We start from the raw sequence: 16,462 nt of genomic DNA, 5'->3' as shown, positions 1-16,462 counted from the left end.
TTCCCCCTTGTCTGGCTCACTGCCTTGTGGATCATTGGCACAGTGTTCTGTGGGAAACTAGCAATTTGCCCAGGGATTTTGGGGAGCTAGGGATCACGTTCGCACCATGCCAATTTCTACACCCCATAATGCTTTCCACATCCCATAATTTCTGCACTTTAAAAAAAAAAAACCCCCAAAAAACCCCTCCCACTGTCCCTTATGTCTCCACCATCTTGCTCACAGACCTGGATCTCGCAAGAGCTCAGCACAGTATTCAGGAGTGTTGCTGATACAGGACATACGATTCTCCTGTGTTTGCAGAGTTCAAAGGGATGGTGATGATGGAGAGAAGTTCTATCACAATAACTGGATGCTGATAGATGTAGCCCCCCCCCCCCCCCCCAAAAAAAAGCCAGGTTGCCGCTGGCATTCACAGAGCAGCTCCACACAACAATCGTTGTATCCGGGCTCAAGAAATGAGTACTGATTGGTGGAATACATCATAATGCACATTTGGGACGACTAGCGGGGGTTGTAGAACTTTTGAGTTCAAAAGGCTGTGTTCCTGGATCTGTGTGCTGAACTTGCACCAGACAGACAGTCCACGGACCCCAAAATGAGAGCCGCATTGAGAAGCGAGTGGCAGTCGTGCTGTGGAAGCTTGCAATACCAGATTGCTTTCAGTCAGTGGCGTCTGGAATTGGAAAAATCACAGAGGGGGCCATTGTTGTCCAAGTGTGTAGGGCTGTTAAATATCTCCTGCTACACAGGACTGTGACTCCTGGTAAAGTACAAGAAGTAGTAGATGGATTCATATCAGTGGGGTTCCAGAACTCAGGTGGGGTGATAGCACACAGATCCCTCTTCTGGCTCTAACCCACTTTGCCACCAAGTATATCAACAGAAAGGGATATTTTTTTTCATGGTTATATAACCGCTAGTGAATCACTGGTGATCTGTCATTGACATCAAGGTAGACTGGTTAGGGAAGGTGCATGATGTTTGCATGTTTAAGAACATGTGATTTAAAAAAAATACTGCAAGAAGGGACATTTTCCCCAACGGACAGATTACCACAGGTGGTATTGAAATGCCGATATTGATCCTGGAGCGATACAGCCTACCCCTTGCTCCTCTGGCTCATGAATTTGTACACTGGTCACCTTGGCAGCATCAAGGAAAGATTCAACTACCATCTCAACAGTGCAGAATGACTGTTGAATATGCTTTTGGTAGATTGAATGGACACTAGCATGGCTTATTTAGTAGATTGGATCTCAGAGAGGAGAAATATCCTCCTACTTATAGCTGTATGGTGTGTAATGCATTATAGCTGTGAGGCAAAGGGTAAAAGCTGCCATCAGGATGAAGGGTTGGGATGGACAGGCTGTCTGCTGAATTTGAACAGTAAGAGGCAAGGGCTAGTGGAACAGCCAACTGTAGAGCTATGTAGCTGAGGGAGATCTTAAAAGGCCAGTTTATCAGTCAGCCACAATGGTGATGTCTAATCTTGTTGTTACATAACGTCCCTTGGGTGTTCTTACTATGGGTGGGGCTTTGCTTCCTGCTATTCACTGTAATTCCTGGTGTAAACTAATAAAGATACTGAGTCTCCAAAAAATAGAACTTCATTATGTGCAAAGAAGCAGAGAACAAAGTTAAAATGCAAACAAACAAACACTAAGTTTAAAAAATCTTTTACCAACACTGTGACTTTGAAATCCCAAGTGAAAACAGAGGTAGGGCAGGGAACATTTATGTCCATGTATCTGAAACCTGCAACAATGTGGCTACATATACGCTGCCCTGTGGTTTTCACAGGTACCGGTGTATGTGTATCTATTGTTCTCCTTGTTCAGTGTGGAGTGATAGGCATAAGGATGTACACCATGGTGCCTGGTGGCATGGGAGTGTAGTGAGCAATGACTAGTTTTAAACAAGGAGGAAGGGTGCGGGAAGGAGAGAGATAGATGAGCACACACTGGAAAAATTAACAAGCTTGCAGTTATGTAAGTAAACCACAAGAATGTGATAACAGAGTCCTTCATCTATTAACAAATTAGGTCTTCTGCTCTTTTGTATCATTCTTAGGCACCAACACACTTTGACTAATTTATTTGCTCTTTCAGCACCAAGTCTATTGCAGAACTGGACCAAACCAATAATTAAAAATAATAATAATAATAATCCCCCCAACTGAACAATAAGAAACACTTGCCTGATGCTCAACTGGGTGGACAGGACTGCAGAGCCTTTGCTATTTTTTTAAAGTTCTAAAATCAATTCTTTTTTCTGTGATTTTTAGTTCTAAAAATTTCAACCATTTTGATGCAAAAAGCTGTGACCCAACGTCCTTCACAAATACAGGCTTGTGGTAGAAACCTGGATCTTTAACTTTTACATTCCATCAGAAACTTTCACCTTTTTTCTGGCTTGACCTTTGTATTTTGGCTCAGTAACAGGTTTGCTGAATCTTTTCAGTTTGGTCCTTGTGTTGTTCCATTTCTTAGTTAATTACATCAGACCGAATTTCCACTGAGACTACAGTGATTTGTAATCTGTTGAGTCTGTCTGGGTAGGTCTCACTTCCATGGGCTCTGTAGACTCCCCCCAGCTCAACAGCTTCGGGCTTGCAAGGCTCATGTTAGTACCCTACAAATAGATGTGTAGACAGTGCTTTGAGGTTGCGACTTTGGCTTTGAAGCCTATGGAGGGCTCCTTTCTGAGGCACAACTTTAAAGCACAGTCTGCACAGCTATTTTAGATCACTATTCCAAGTCTGTCAACCTGGACTAGGAGGCTCACTTCTGCAGCTGTGTAGACATACCCTCTAAGTTTGCTTTTTAGTGCCATGTGAAAAATGTGCTTTTTTTTAAATCTATGGCCTTATCATATATATGCATATTCCAACATTATTTATGGTAGCTGGATGCAGCTATGGAGAGAGAAACTTTTTGAGACTTCTACCATATGTCCTGGAGAAACTGGGACATTAAGTCCCCTTTTTTCAACCAAAATGAATCTGATGGTGGTTACAGAAGAACTTCTGAACTGTTAGGTATTCCTTCTTCCTCAATGAGGTTCAAATACTGTGGTGAACACTCATATATCAGAAGCTAAGGATGAATCCACCTGAGACCTTCACTCATCTTTTTCATTTTACTTTTATTGCCAGAGCCAATGGCAAAGACTTCCTCGGGATATTTCTCTTTGTATTCTTGGACGGTATCTTCAGCAGCTTGGACACAGTATTCTCCTTTTTTCTATTTAGAAATAAACTCAGTAGCATTCATTGGGATTGCAGTTTGCTAAGAATGGCTGCTTATAGCTGTTGTACGGTCATTTTTCATGTTTCACCATCTTTCCTTAATATCAACGCTGATCCATTTAGTTCTTCCTTTACTATTTCCTCTGTTTCCATTGGAGTACTTAACTCTGCAGTGAAGATATAGCCTTAACTTGCATTATTTAAAGTTACGTCTCTTGAGCTAGGCTAAACTTGAGTGAATGGGGACCCACTTTGGACTTGTCTTCACTGCAAAGTTAACTCAACATAGAACTTGAGTGTTATGCCTAACATGAGTCCCTCATCCACACAGACAAACTCTGAACTTGAATGTGGTGGTGCTTTTAACCCTTGTTGGCTGTCCCGTTGGAGGGTATAGGCTAACTCTTGAGTTAGCACAACTCATCAGCTGCTAATTTGTGTCCACGCTACAGAGTGGTCTTATCTCCCTTCAAATGCTGCTAGTCCTCCAGCACTTTCCCACAATTCCTTCCATGTGCCTAGGAAATATAGAAAAGTCCTCCCACAATTCACTGGGAAAGAATTCCTGGAGCAATTCAGCTAACTGCAGCACTAAAAACCCTGGGATATACCCCCGGAAGTCTTAGGCTATGTCGTTACTGACAAAAATGATATGTTTTTACCACAGCATAACTAACAAATATGTTAGCTATACTGCTGTAAAATCCCAGTGGCGATAAGGCACTACTTTTATTTAAAAGTAAATTAGGTGAGGTCAACTACAGACAGTAATATAGTGTTGGCCTCACCTAGGTATCTCGCGATAAACAATAAAAGTGCTTTGTCTGTACTTAGGATTTTACAGTGGGATAACTGTTGTCTGTTATCTAGCGTAAACAAACAACTAAACAAAAACCCCCACCATCCTGCACACCTTTGTGTTAGTGAAGACAAAAGTGTAATGCCACACGAGTGAGTGTTGTGCCTTTGTGGACAAATTAGCTCAAGTGTTACCTGTTACTTTGCTGTGTTGCTGCTCCCGCTAGGACTAAGCTAGCTCGCAAGGAATACTCAAGCATAGGAGACTTTAATTAATTTTTCAATGGAGAAAAACTAACTGTGGGTCTGTCAGTTGACATTTGTCTGGAGGAGTATACCCAAGGCTAAGTGCATCAATTATTTCTTTAAAATGCTTATTTTGTACTTCATTGAAGGTAATGCGTAAAGGAAGGTTGCAAGTTTGGCTTTTTTGTTTGTTTTTTAACCAAGTGGAAAACTTTGCTTTTCAGATTATGACATTAAAAATAAACACTGATTGACCCTTGCCTTTCTTTGGATGCTGAAAATGAACAAAAGACTTCTCTTGAATCAAGCTAATGTTAAAAAGCTTGATAAGCCTGGAACAAGGGTCTTAACAGAACAGCGTGGATATTTTTTATGATCCTGAAAATCTCTCACATGATCACCAAACTCATCAAAGTTCTGCTCTTTCACTTTCACAATTATATTCAGTGTCACATTTGATCTGCAAAAGGTGAACGAAACTGAGTTTCTGCAATGTTTTGAGGGTGACCACAAATCCTGTCTAGCTTGCTGCTTAGCAACTCTTGACATTGTTCACATTTTACTTTAAAAGAATCCTCTGTTTTCATTACTTAACTCCGTTCAATTGTTTGTTTTCTACCACTCCCTTCAACCTCAGACATGCTGAATCAGATAAATCGTACACTAGGGTTTAGCAATCAGTGAATGCTAAATAGAGCTAGCTAAAATGTACTAAAACTTGATTCAATTTTTCAATGCAATTTTTTATTGGAAATGTCAAATTTTGACCAAAAATATGTAATTTTTGACATATTTTGCAAAAATTACATCCTGTTTTCAACTAGCTCTAATACAAAGCACTTGTTTGCAATATCTAATTACCTCCATTTCTAGCATAGACCATGAGCAGCTTAACTCAGTTGTTAAAAACCTGTATAAATTGGATAGTAATTAGAGCTGGTAAAAAAAAATTTCCAGCAAAATCTTTTTCCATCAGAAAATGCCATTTTGTTGCAATCTAAACTCTCCTCAGCAATGTGTCAATGTTGATGAAATTTCATTTAAAAAAAATCAAAATGAAGCATTCTGATATGGTCAAAATGTTCTGTTTTGACTTCTGTGGACTGGGACATTTCAATTTTCCATTTTGAAATGACTTTGTCTCCAATTTTTATTTTACATTCTAAATTATAATATAAAAAGTCAAAATGGATACAAAATATTTTGATTTTATTGAAGTGCAGTGTTTCACCTGACCCAAAATTGATTTTTATTTTATTTTTTTTATTTTTTTACAAATTCTATTTTGCAGAAAATGTAGAAATTTCCACTATGGCCAGATGACTATAGTAAAGTGGTGAGAAACACGTAAGTTAGCCCCAGGCTAAACAAATCCCTGTTACCATAGTAACCAAATGACAGTTGCTCCAGGTTAATCTAGACATCTGGGGCCAATTAAGGGTCTTCTAGAAAGCAGTGGAGACAGGTTAATTGGGACACATGAAGTGAATCAAGGGCTGGCTGGAACTAGTTAAAAGCCTCCCAGTTAGTCAGTTAGAGGCATGTGGCAGGATTTGTAGGAGGAAGCCGCACTGCTGGAGAAACTGGGCAGGAAAAACCCTATCAGGCACAAGGAAGGAGGCCCTGAGGTAAGGGTGAAGTAGATGTTGAGGAAATGGGGGCTGCTGTGGGGAAGTGGCCCAGGGAATTGTACTCGTTCTGTTTCAAAAGGTCAGCTACCAATAGCTGCTACTATTCGGGTCCCGGAGTAGAGGGCAGGCCCAGGCTTCCTCCCTCTTTCTCCCCAACTCTCCCCAATTAATCACAGAGACTGTGAGACAACAGAGACTGTGCGAGGGAGGGTTGCTTCTTCCCACCTTCCTTGCTGGCTTATGATGAAAATGGCTCGGAGTGTGTGACCCTTGCCTCTAGAGAGAGAAGGGCCACATGGAGGGTCACAGTGAGCCTCTAAGGCTAGCGTAATCCGCCTGGAAGCACGGGACCCACTGAGACAAGGTCGGAGCTTTGTCACACCATGTAGCAAATCAGAATGAAAAAAATTCAGCATTTCAGAATTTAACATGAAACAGAAATGTTGGTTCCTGTACAGCCCTAGTGCTAATGTTTTTAAACAGCACTTAAATAAATCATGTTAACTTACATCATTTTAAACTCAACCCACCTACCCCTCCAGCATAGATGGGACCTAGCATGCTGGGATTGTGCTAAAGCACAGGGAATTTGTGAACTTCTTGCTCAGGAATTTGATTTGGGAACCACCCATATATCCCATATTTATTCCTGGGAAAGGAAACTTTAAAAATAAACAGGAGAATCTCCAAATTTGATGATCATCCTCATTTTCTTGTCTGATCTGCTGAGTATTGTAAAAAAAAAAGCCGCCATGTTTTCCCTGCCCCTTCCCCATCTTCCAGCCCCCCTAAAAGGCTGCATTTCAGTGATGGTTGAAGTAGTTCCTTAATTAACACAGTGTACATACTCAGTGTGAAGCACTTGTGTCATTTTGTGGTGAAAGATTCAATAGAAATGTGATATTTTATTAACATGGGGGTAGGGTGTATGACACATCTCCAGGTCAGGGTATAAATTTTTATTTCTGGAGAAGGGCAAGCCAAGTGTCTGGTACAATGTGACTGTATTTATCAGCTTCACTCACAAAAACATAGCAGATACACACCTGTCTCCTTGCCCATATGGACACTACTATAGCTTCTACAATAGTGATGGAAATTATAGTATAAGTGAGAGAGGCTGGACTAGTGGCTGTTGTCACTCCACATCTCTGTGCAGGCTTCTGGGCCTCCAGATGTGTGCAAATCTAGATTTCACAACTCCACCCTCAATCTGAACCCCAATTCCATTTACATATCTGCCTATTCAGGCCTAGTTTAGTCTTCTCCTGTATTTCAAAGAGGATATGAAGAGCCCCCTGTGAGCTATCTGTAGGGTAGGTTTTTTAACTGCCACCTATCACCGTAGCATCTGGGTGCCGCCAATCTAAAATGGATAGGAATAGCCAAGTCTCTAGATGATTTCAGGGAATCTCTGGCATGTCTCCTTTTCAGTGTCAAACCTCTGCTTGGGGATAGAGTGGTTTTTTTTTTGTTGTTAATTGTGTTTTAAGACTTTTTTTTTTTTTTTTTTTTAAGGGGTGGAAGGGGTTGTCATTGTTGAATGCCATGCTAACTAACTCTGTCTGCAGCCCCACCGAAGGTCTCAAATGGTGTGGAATGCCTGTGCATCAGGACTGAATTTCCCACTCTCAAAGTAGTGTATTTGTGTAACAGCACCATAGAAGATGCTATATTTTTAGTAGCCCTGTGTAGACTTCTTATCACATGCTGCCTTTTTCCTCATTAAATAATGGATTTGTTGTTTCTTATCAGACCTTGCGAAGTTATCAGGACTTATGTTAGCATCAGTGTGTGCTTGGTATTTGGGATACCTGTTCGCAGATATCATACCTGAAGATTCGATGTCATCAGCTATTGAAAGTATTCAGCGCATTGGAGAGAAACCAGTACTTAAGGGTATGTGGTCACATGACTTTTTTTCTGCTAATATGCAGTATATTATAAGTGAAGCACAGTGTTTTGTAATTTAACCTGCAAATGAGTTGTTAGGTAATGAATGACTGGTTATGTGGTGTTCTCCTAAGAATGAATGAGCAGATTGTATAATAAGTAGAGCTATCGATTAATCACAGTTAACTCGTGATTAACTCAAAAAAACTGTGATTTAAAAAAAATCGTGATTAATCACAGTTTTGATCTCACTCTTAAACAATAGAATACCAATTGAAATTTATTAAATATTTTTGGATGTTTTCTACATTTTCAAATATATTTCAGTTACAACACAGAATACAAAGTGTACAGTGCTCACTTTATATTATTATATTTTATTACAAATATTTTCACTGGAAAAATGATAAAAGAAATAGTATTTTTCAGTTCACCTCATACAAGTACTGTAATGCAATCTCTCTATTGTGAAAGTAGAACTTACAAATGTAGATTTGTTTTGTGACATAACTGCACTCAAAAACAAAACAATGTAAAACTTCAGAGCCTACAAGTACACTCAGTCCTACTTCTTGTTCAGCCAATCACTAAGACAAACAAGTTTATTTACATTTATAGGAGATAATGCTGCCCGCTTCTTATTTACAGTGTCACCTGAAAGTGAGAACAGATGTTCGCATGGCATTTTTGTAGCCAGCATTGCAAGGTATTTACGTGTCAGATATGCTAAACATTCGTATGCCCCTTCATGCTTTGGTCACCATTCCAGAGGACAAGCTTCCATGCTGAAGACGCTCATTAAAAATAATGTGTTGATTAAATTTGTGACTGAACTCCTTGGGGGAGAATTGTATGTCTCCTGCTCTGTTTTACCCACATTCTGCCATATATTTCATGTTATAGCAGTCTTGGATGATGACCCAGCACACGTTGTTCATTTTAAGAACACGTTCACTGCAGATTTGACAAAACGCAAAGAAGGTACCAATGTGAGATTTCTAAAGATAGCTACGGCACTCGACTCGAGGTTTAAGAATCCAAAGTGCCTTTCAAAATCTGAGAGGGATGAGGTGTGGAGCATGCTTTCAGAAGACTTAAAAGAGCGACACTTCAATGCAGAAACTACAGAACGCAAACCACCAAAAAAGAAAATCAACCTTTTGCTGGTGGCATCTGACTCAGATGATGAAAATGAACATGCATTGGTCCTCGCTGCTTTGGATCGTTATCAAGCAGAACCCATAATCAGCATGGACGTATGTCCCCTAGAACGGTGGTTGGAGCATGAAGGGACATATGAATCTTCAGCGCATCTGGCGCGTAAATATCTTGCAACACCAGCTACAACAGCACCATGCGAACGTCTGTTCTCACTTTCAGGTGACATTGTGAACAAGAAGCGAGCCACAATATCTCCTGCAAATTGTAACCAAGCTTGTTTGTCTGAGCAATTGTCTACGTTTATAGTACACTAGAACACTGGTCAAAAGATCATCTCAGAGGACTGCTGGACCCATTCTCCCCAATCAAATTCCTCTTTGCTCTCTACCCTCATTTGGCAAGCAGGTGCCAATTTCAAACTCATATAAATCTGTGGTATTTTTGATATGATGTTTGTAGGTTGACAAGGTTTGCCTTTGTAAGTATTTGTGTGATCTTTCTCTGATATATTGAAATTAATTGGTCATTTTGGTATATGAATGGTGTTTACAAAGTGCTCAAACAAAGCATGTTCTGCTTTCTTATTCGCTACAGCCCCACCCCCCAAAAGACAGAAATGTGACCATTGGTCTCCGTGCTCACCTGGAAGCTATGCTTATCGATTACTCAGTGGTGGTGGCAAGGAAAAGTTGGCCAAGATTTGTTTTGAAGATGAGCTGTAAGTACCAGTCTACTTCGAGTCTAAGCAAGGGCTACCTGGAGTAGTAGCGGCATTTTGGTTTAGCAACAGACTAAACTTTTTTATAAAGAGACATTTCTTGGATTAACGCCAACTACATAATACAAAACCACCAATCTTGGGGTTTTCAACTTTCAATACTATTTACCATGCTACACTCCTTACGTCCCTCAAGCAAGACACCACCATTTCAGCTCTCCTCTGTAAAGTATAGGTGTGATTCTAGGACAGGCACACAGCAAATGAGGCATGCTTGGAAATCCAGAGGTGGGATTCATTTAGATGTTGTGGTTTTTAATTTAATGATTATAAACTTTTTTTAAAAACCTCTTAAATTTTGTTACATCTGATCCATATGTTTTCTCCCTTTGGGATAGCTCATTGCTTTCTTCATCATTGGGTCCAAATGCTGTTTTCATTGAATTCAGTTCCAAAATTTTCACTGACTTTACTGAGGCAAAAATTTGACTCTCTGTCCTTATTTCTGTGTATTTGACACACCCCTGAAATTTTAATTTCTCTCTCTTCTGACTACATGATTGGCTTCATTGTGTCAACTCTTAGATATCTTATAACTTTAAACCCTGAATAATTCTGTTCCATCTGAGTGGAGAATGCCACACACACCCCCCTTTTTTTAAGCCCATTACCAACACTAAACTCCACCTAATTTTCTCTCTGTTCCATTGCATCTTTCCAGTCTCCCTCTCTGTATGTATTCTGAAAGTACGCTTACGTTTCTTTGATACTTTAGATTTTTTCCTTTTAGTCTACTTTGTCATTTTTGTTTTCTCTGTGCTTGTGTCACTAAAGTAATCTTTCTGTTTGATCTCTAACTTTTTTTTTTTTAACCTTGCATCTTGGCTTTTCTCTTGTTCATATAAACTGCTTTGGCCAAGATTTTCAAAAGTGACTAATGATTGTGGGTGCCTCAGATTTCAGATGCACAACTTGAAATACTATAAAAGGGCCTAATTTTCAGAGATTGGATGCTCAGTGCATTCTGAAAATCAGGCCTCTTTACAGTGTCTCAAGTTAGGCACTCAAAAACTGAGGCCCTTAAAATCACTAGTCACTTTTGAAAATCTTGGTGTGGAGCTGTTGTGAAGATACACTGGCCTATTCTATAAATCTGTGTGGAATGGTGCCACAAAACAAATTATTTTTTCTTTGGCATTGTTTTTACTTTGCTTGCGCTGCACTTGTACAGGTTACGGTTTTGAACTAGACTCGTTATGGGTTCTCTGGAGGAGACGCGCCATAGATATTTAAGACATGGCTCCATTGCTTTCAGCAGACTCCTCAATTAAATGATTAAGCTAAAAACAAGAATACCAGGAATGACTTTGCCTAGGTAAATATCACCGCCCTTCTCAAGTACAGTTCCTGACTGATGATGTATTTATTTCAATTTCAGGCTCATAAGTGAACAGAAGGGTAATGTTGGAAGAGGTATAAACATTGCCATTGTGAATTGTAAGTAAGAGAGGAATGTTATGGGGACAATGGTAGTACACTAAGAAAAAAGATTGCATCTCAGACATGCAAAATCAAACAGTCTTCCTTCTATATTTTTAAACTACCACTTCCTCTCTGTTGGACACTTATGAAAGTAGAGTAACCAAGAACAATCATTGTTTGTCACTCCCAGTCACTTTTAGCGTGACCTTGCAGTGTATGAATGACTGAACCGAGAATCATTTGGATTCAAACTTTCCTCTCTTACACTCCCTCTCTGCCCCTTCCAGCAAGCTTTTACCTTCTAAACTAAAAGCAATTCCTGAAATATGAGTGATCGATACACTTCTTAAAATTGGGTAAAGAATATTGATCTGAAAAGATGTATAAAAAGGACTACTGCAGATAGTGTAATGAGTTACTATTCTAGATAATAATATCTAACTTTTATACAGAGCTTTACATCTGTGGATCTCAAAGCGCTTTACACATGAGTTCAGTATTATCCCCATTTTACAGATAGGGAACCTGAGGCATAGAGTGGTAAAATTTCTGCCCTTGGCCTGTCTGGTGACTTTGGGCAAGTACCAGAAACAGAACTCAGGTCTCCTGAGTCCCAGTCCAGTGCTCTATATGCTAAGCCACAGTGATATTAGTCTCTGGTTTAAATCCTTAATTTAGTCTCTAGTCATAATGAGTTTTGGCTGCTCTCCATGTATGTCATTGTAACATCATCTTGTGCCCTCAAGTTTTTTGCACTCCCCTCTGTCCCTCCCACTTATGGGTGTAAAGGTACATGCAGTCCATCTATGGTACTGCCCCAGAGGAAAACCACAGCCTTCTCCGTGGCAGTAGTACAGAGACTGCCATTCACATCTCTTTCACTGCCTTAGAGGAGTTCTGTTTCCTTACACAGCAGCAGCTTGTAACTTTCTAGTTTATCAAATTCGAATTCCTCTTCGCTTTAACAAAAAGAAGCACTTGAAGAAAAAAAATCTTAGAATAGAATAGTGGGGAAACAAAAAAGAAATAAGCTTGTTAAATTTTCAGTGGATGAGAATGGACAACCATGAAAAATTGTCCAAGTGGCCCTGGATTTTAAATTAGAGAGAGTAGATTTACTTTGCATGTCACGTAAAAGAAATTTCTCAGTTCTCTAATGACTAGGATGAGGTGCAATATATTTAATAGTGGCCCCTCCTGTGAGGAATAAGAGCCCTGAGTCTGGAAAAGAAGCTCAGATGTAGTGTGGTGTTTGCTTTGACGCAAAAATGTTGCAATATTAAAAAAAAAAAAAATTGTTCTGTTTGCCCACCCACTTGGAAGGTAAATAGCTACACAAAGAACCAAGTTGTGTACATTGGTGTGGCTCCGTTGACATCAGAGATATCCTGTTTATATCAGCTGAGGAGCTGGTCCAAAATTTTCATTTCCTTGTCACCAAACTTATCTTGTATTTTTACTTTCTATTAAAAAAAAAAAAACATAAAGGATTTAGTGGCCACAGTAGACAACCAACTGAACACGAGTTCTTCGTGTGAGACTGTTACTAAGAGGGTGATCATGATCTTTGAACGTATAAGTAGAGGAATATCAAGTAGGAGTAGGGAGGTGCTATTACCTCTGTACGTGGCATTAGTGAGACCATTACTGGAATATTGTGTCTAGCTCTGGGGTCTAAACTTCAAGAAAATGTTTAAAAATTGGAAAGGGTTCAGTAAAGAGCAGCAAAACTTTAATAATGAGAAACTACAGAAGCTGAACCTAATTAGTTTATCCAAGAAAAGATTAAGAGGTGACGTGATCGTGGTCTCCAAGTACCTATGTGGGGAAGAGATTTCTGATAGTAGACAGCTGTTTAATCTAGCAGAAAAAGGCATAACAAAATCCAGTGATTGGAAACTGGCCAAATTCAGACTAGAAATATGGTGAAAATTTTAAACTGAGACAGTAATTAACCATTGCAACCACTTACTTACTAATATAGTGAATTCTCTTGAAATCTTTACATCAAAACTAAATCTCTTTCTGAAGGATATGCTACAACTTAGAGACATTATGGGTTTGATGTAGAAATTATTAGGTGGGGTTCTATGGCCTGTGTTATGCCGGAGGTCAGACCAGATAATCACAGTGGGCTGTGAATGTGTGAAAATATTGCATAGTAGAATATCTTCAATCCTTCCACTGAGAGGTAGTTTCTGGCTAAACAAATATTCACATGTACTCCTTAATTATCTTGCTTCCTTTATCCACTGGTTCAGATAGAAAAGTGGCCATATCTAACATTGCAATACAGTAAAACATCCTCTGCATATTTTCTAATTAATTAAACCTCTCCACTACAGACTGTATCAACACTTTTTTTTGTAGCATCACTTTAATATGTTAATTCACATTGCTGTCCCCTTTCTATTCTGAATGAACAGTTTTTGTTGTTAAGGAAGAAAAAATTATAAACCAAGATTAACAACATAGGAAAAAAAGCAATATTCCACATACAAGCACAGTAAAATCCAGCATCCTCAGTTTGGTGTGATCTCTGGTCTCTGCTCAAGAGAGGCCCAGGTCTGGAATGTTATTTCTCCAGTTCTGGACTCTGCCTCCTGAATTGTGGAAAATAACTTTTACAGAGTCCTGTGGTTTTAAGATACTTCCCCCTTCCCCATGATCCTGCCAAGAAGGAGAGCCAAGATGAGCCAGAAAGGGAGCAGCAATTGTTAGATCTTCCCACTGAGTGGCAGCACACAGTGCTCCAGAGGAAAGCACCCTCGTCTACAGGGAAGTGTATATTGTTTTATGTTCTCTGTGTATATAAATCTCCCCACTGTATTTTCCACTGAATGCATCCGATGAAGTGAGCGGTAGCTCACGAAAGCTTATGCTCAAATAAATTTGTTAGTCTCCAAGGTGCCACAAGTCCTCCTTTTCTTTTTGGGGATAAAGACTAACACGGCTGCTACTCTGAAACCTGTCATTATGCAAGGCACTGAATTTACCTGTATGGAGTGGAAATCTATCAACTTCATGAAAAAACTCATACAGATACAGACAGACATCGTCTTCCTTTCCAAATGCAAACAGATGGACATCATACCAAAAGGACTGAAGGTAAAAAATCCATTACAATCTACATACCACACAGACTATGCTGACAGCTTGTGCCACACACTCTCAAAGAAACTGCGGAACCACCTGATCAACATCCTCTACAGCAAACAGGGAAAGATTAAGAATGAGCTCTCAAAACTGGATACTCTCATAAAAAACCAACCTTCCGCACAAACTTCCTTGTGGCTGGACGTTACAAAAACTAGACAAGCCATTTACAGCACACACTTTGCTTCTCTACAAAAGAAAAAGGACACTAAATTATCTAAACTACTACATGCCACAAGGGGCCACAACAGTGTTTCCCTTAACCCACCCAGCAATATTGTTAATCTATCCAACTATACTCTTAGCCCAGCAGAAGAATCTGTCCTATCTCGGGCCCTCTCCTTTTGCCCCTCCACCCGCACGAACATGATACAGTTCTGTGGTGACCTAGAATCCTATTTTCGACGTCTCCGACTCAAGGAATATTTCCAACACACCTCTGAACAACATACTAACCCAAAGAGACCTTCCTACCAAGACAACAAAAAGAAGGATTCTGGGTGGACTCCTCCTGAAGGTCGAAACAACAGACTGGACTTCTACATAGAGTGCTTCCACCGACATGCACGGGCTGAAATTGTGGAAAAGCAGCATCACTTGCCCCATAACCTCTGCCGTGCAGAACACAATGCCATCCACAGCCTCAGAAACAACTCTGACATCATAATATAAAAGGCTGACAAAGGAGGTGCTGTCATCATCATGAATAGGTCAGAATATGAACAAGAGGTTGCTAGGCAGCTCTCCAATACCACTTTCTACAAGCCATTACCCTCTGATCCCACTGAGGGTTACCAAAAGAAACTACAGCATTTGCTCAAGAAACTCCCTGAAAAAGCACAAGAACAAATCCGCACAGACACAACCCTGGAACCTTGACCAGGGGTATTCTATCTGCTACCCAAGATCCGTAAACCTGGAAATCCTGCCTAAAAGTGGCAATTCTTCAACAAAAAAAACTTCAGAAACAGACTCCAACGAGAGACTGCTGAATTGGAATTAATTTGCACACTGGATACAATTAACTTAGGCTTGAATAAAGACTGGGAGTGGATGGGTCATTACACAAAGTAAAACTATTTCCCCTTGTTTATTCCCCCCTCCCCCACGCTGTTCCTCAGACGTTCTTGTCAACTGCTGGAAATGGCCCACCCTGATTATCACTACAAAAAGACCCTCCACCCCCGCTCTCCTGCTGGTAATAGCTCACCTTACCTGGTCACTCTCATTACAGTGTGTATGGTAACACCCATTGTTTCATGTTCTTTGTGTATATAAATCTCCCATTGTATTTTCCACTGAATGCATCCGATGAAGTGAGCTGTAGCTCATGAAAGCTTATGCTCAAATAAATTTGTTAGTCTCTAAGGTGCCACAAGTACTCCTGTTCTTTTTGTATATCTTATGTAACTGATCAATGCCTGACTCCGTTTGGCATTTGAAAGCATAACATGAAAATTGGTTACTGGATTTGCAGTTTTCCTACTCGCAAAAAAAGATGTTTCATGCATTTGTCAAAGAATTCTGAAGTCTTGAGAATTACCTCCCAGTTTTACATCTGTTTCATGAACTCAAAAATAGGCCCACTTGGACAACAATGAAATTAATTACGATTATTGACCAAGATTTTCTCAAATGAGTAGTGAGTCTGGGAGCCTAACTTGAGCCACTATAAAGAGGCCAGATTTTTCAGAAAGTGCTGAGCAGCTGTCCACTGAAAATTAGGTCTATTGAAATTGTCTCAAGTTGGGCATCCAAAATCAACAGCCACTTGAAAACCTTAGCCGTTGTTCCCAACTCTAGTTAGGAATTAGTAGAAAGTGTATATGCAAGCACCAAAGCTTATAATACAATTCACTCATTCTTTTAAACATAAACTAAAAAAGTAAAGCCAATTCCGTTATTTGAAAGAATCTGGTAAGAAATCTTTTATGTCATGCTACAGTTTTGGTGTTCAGTTGCAGGATAGCTTTAACAGATCACTTCTGTGTACCATTGGTGGGCAGAAATTAATGCTGTTAAGGAGAATCACTATGGTCATATATGTATACACCAGATTAATATTTGAACTTAGAAGGAAATCTGGAACTAATGAAAACTAAAAATAAGTGCATCTATTATTTTATA

At 39.7% G+C, this 16,462-nt stretch overlaps 1 protein-coding gene across 7 annotated transcripts in view; it reads left to right on the top strand.

Annotated features, from left to right (window-relative positions):
• Positions 1–16,462, top strand: part of BACE2 (beta-secretase 2) — a 114,930-nt gene that overhangs the window by 82,504 nt on the left and 15,964 nt on the right. For 4 of the 7 annotated variants that reach the window (XM_074969711.1, XM_074969706.1, XM_074969745.1 and 1 more), the window contains 3 exons: positions 7,681–7,824; positions 9,574–9,697; positions 11,136–11,194. In XM_074969711.1, the coding sequence (XP_074825812.1) occupies positions 7,681–7,824; positions 9,574–9,697; positions 11,136–11,194 (327 nt within the window). Of the gene's footprint in view, positions 1–5,498; positions 5,642–7,680; positions 7,825–9,573; positions 9,698–11,135; positions 11,195–13,605; positions 16,029–16,462 lie in introns of those variants that run through there. The other 3 variants (XM_074969729.1, XM_074969720.1, XM_074969760.1) reach the window with 3 other exon arrangements.

This window comes from Natator depressus, chromosome 1, assembly GCF_965152275.1.
Source record: "Natator depressus isolate rNatDep1 chromosome 1, rNatDep2.hap1, whole genome shotgun sequence".
NCBI classification, from domain to species: Eukaryota; Metazoa; Chordata; order Testudines; family Cheloniidae; genus Natator; species Natator depressus.
Note: the sequence above shows the minus strand (reverse complement) of the source record. Positions and strands in the feature narration are given on the sequence as shown.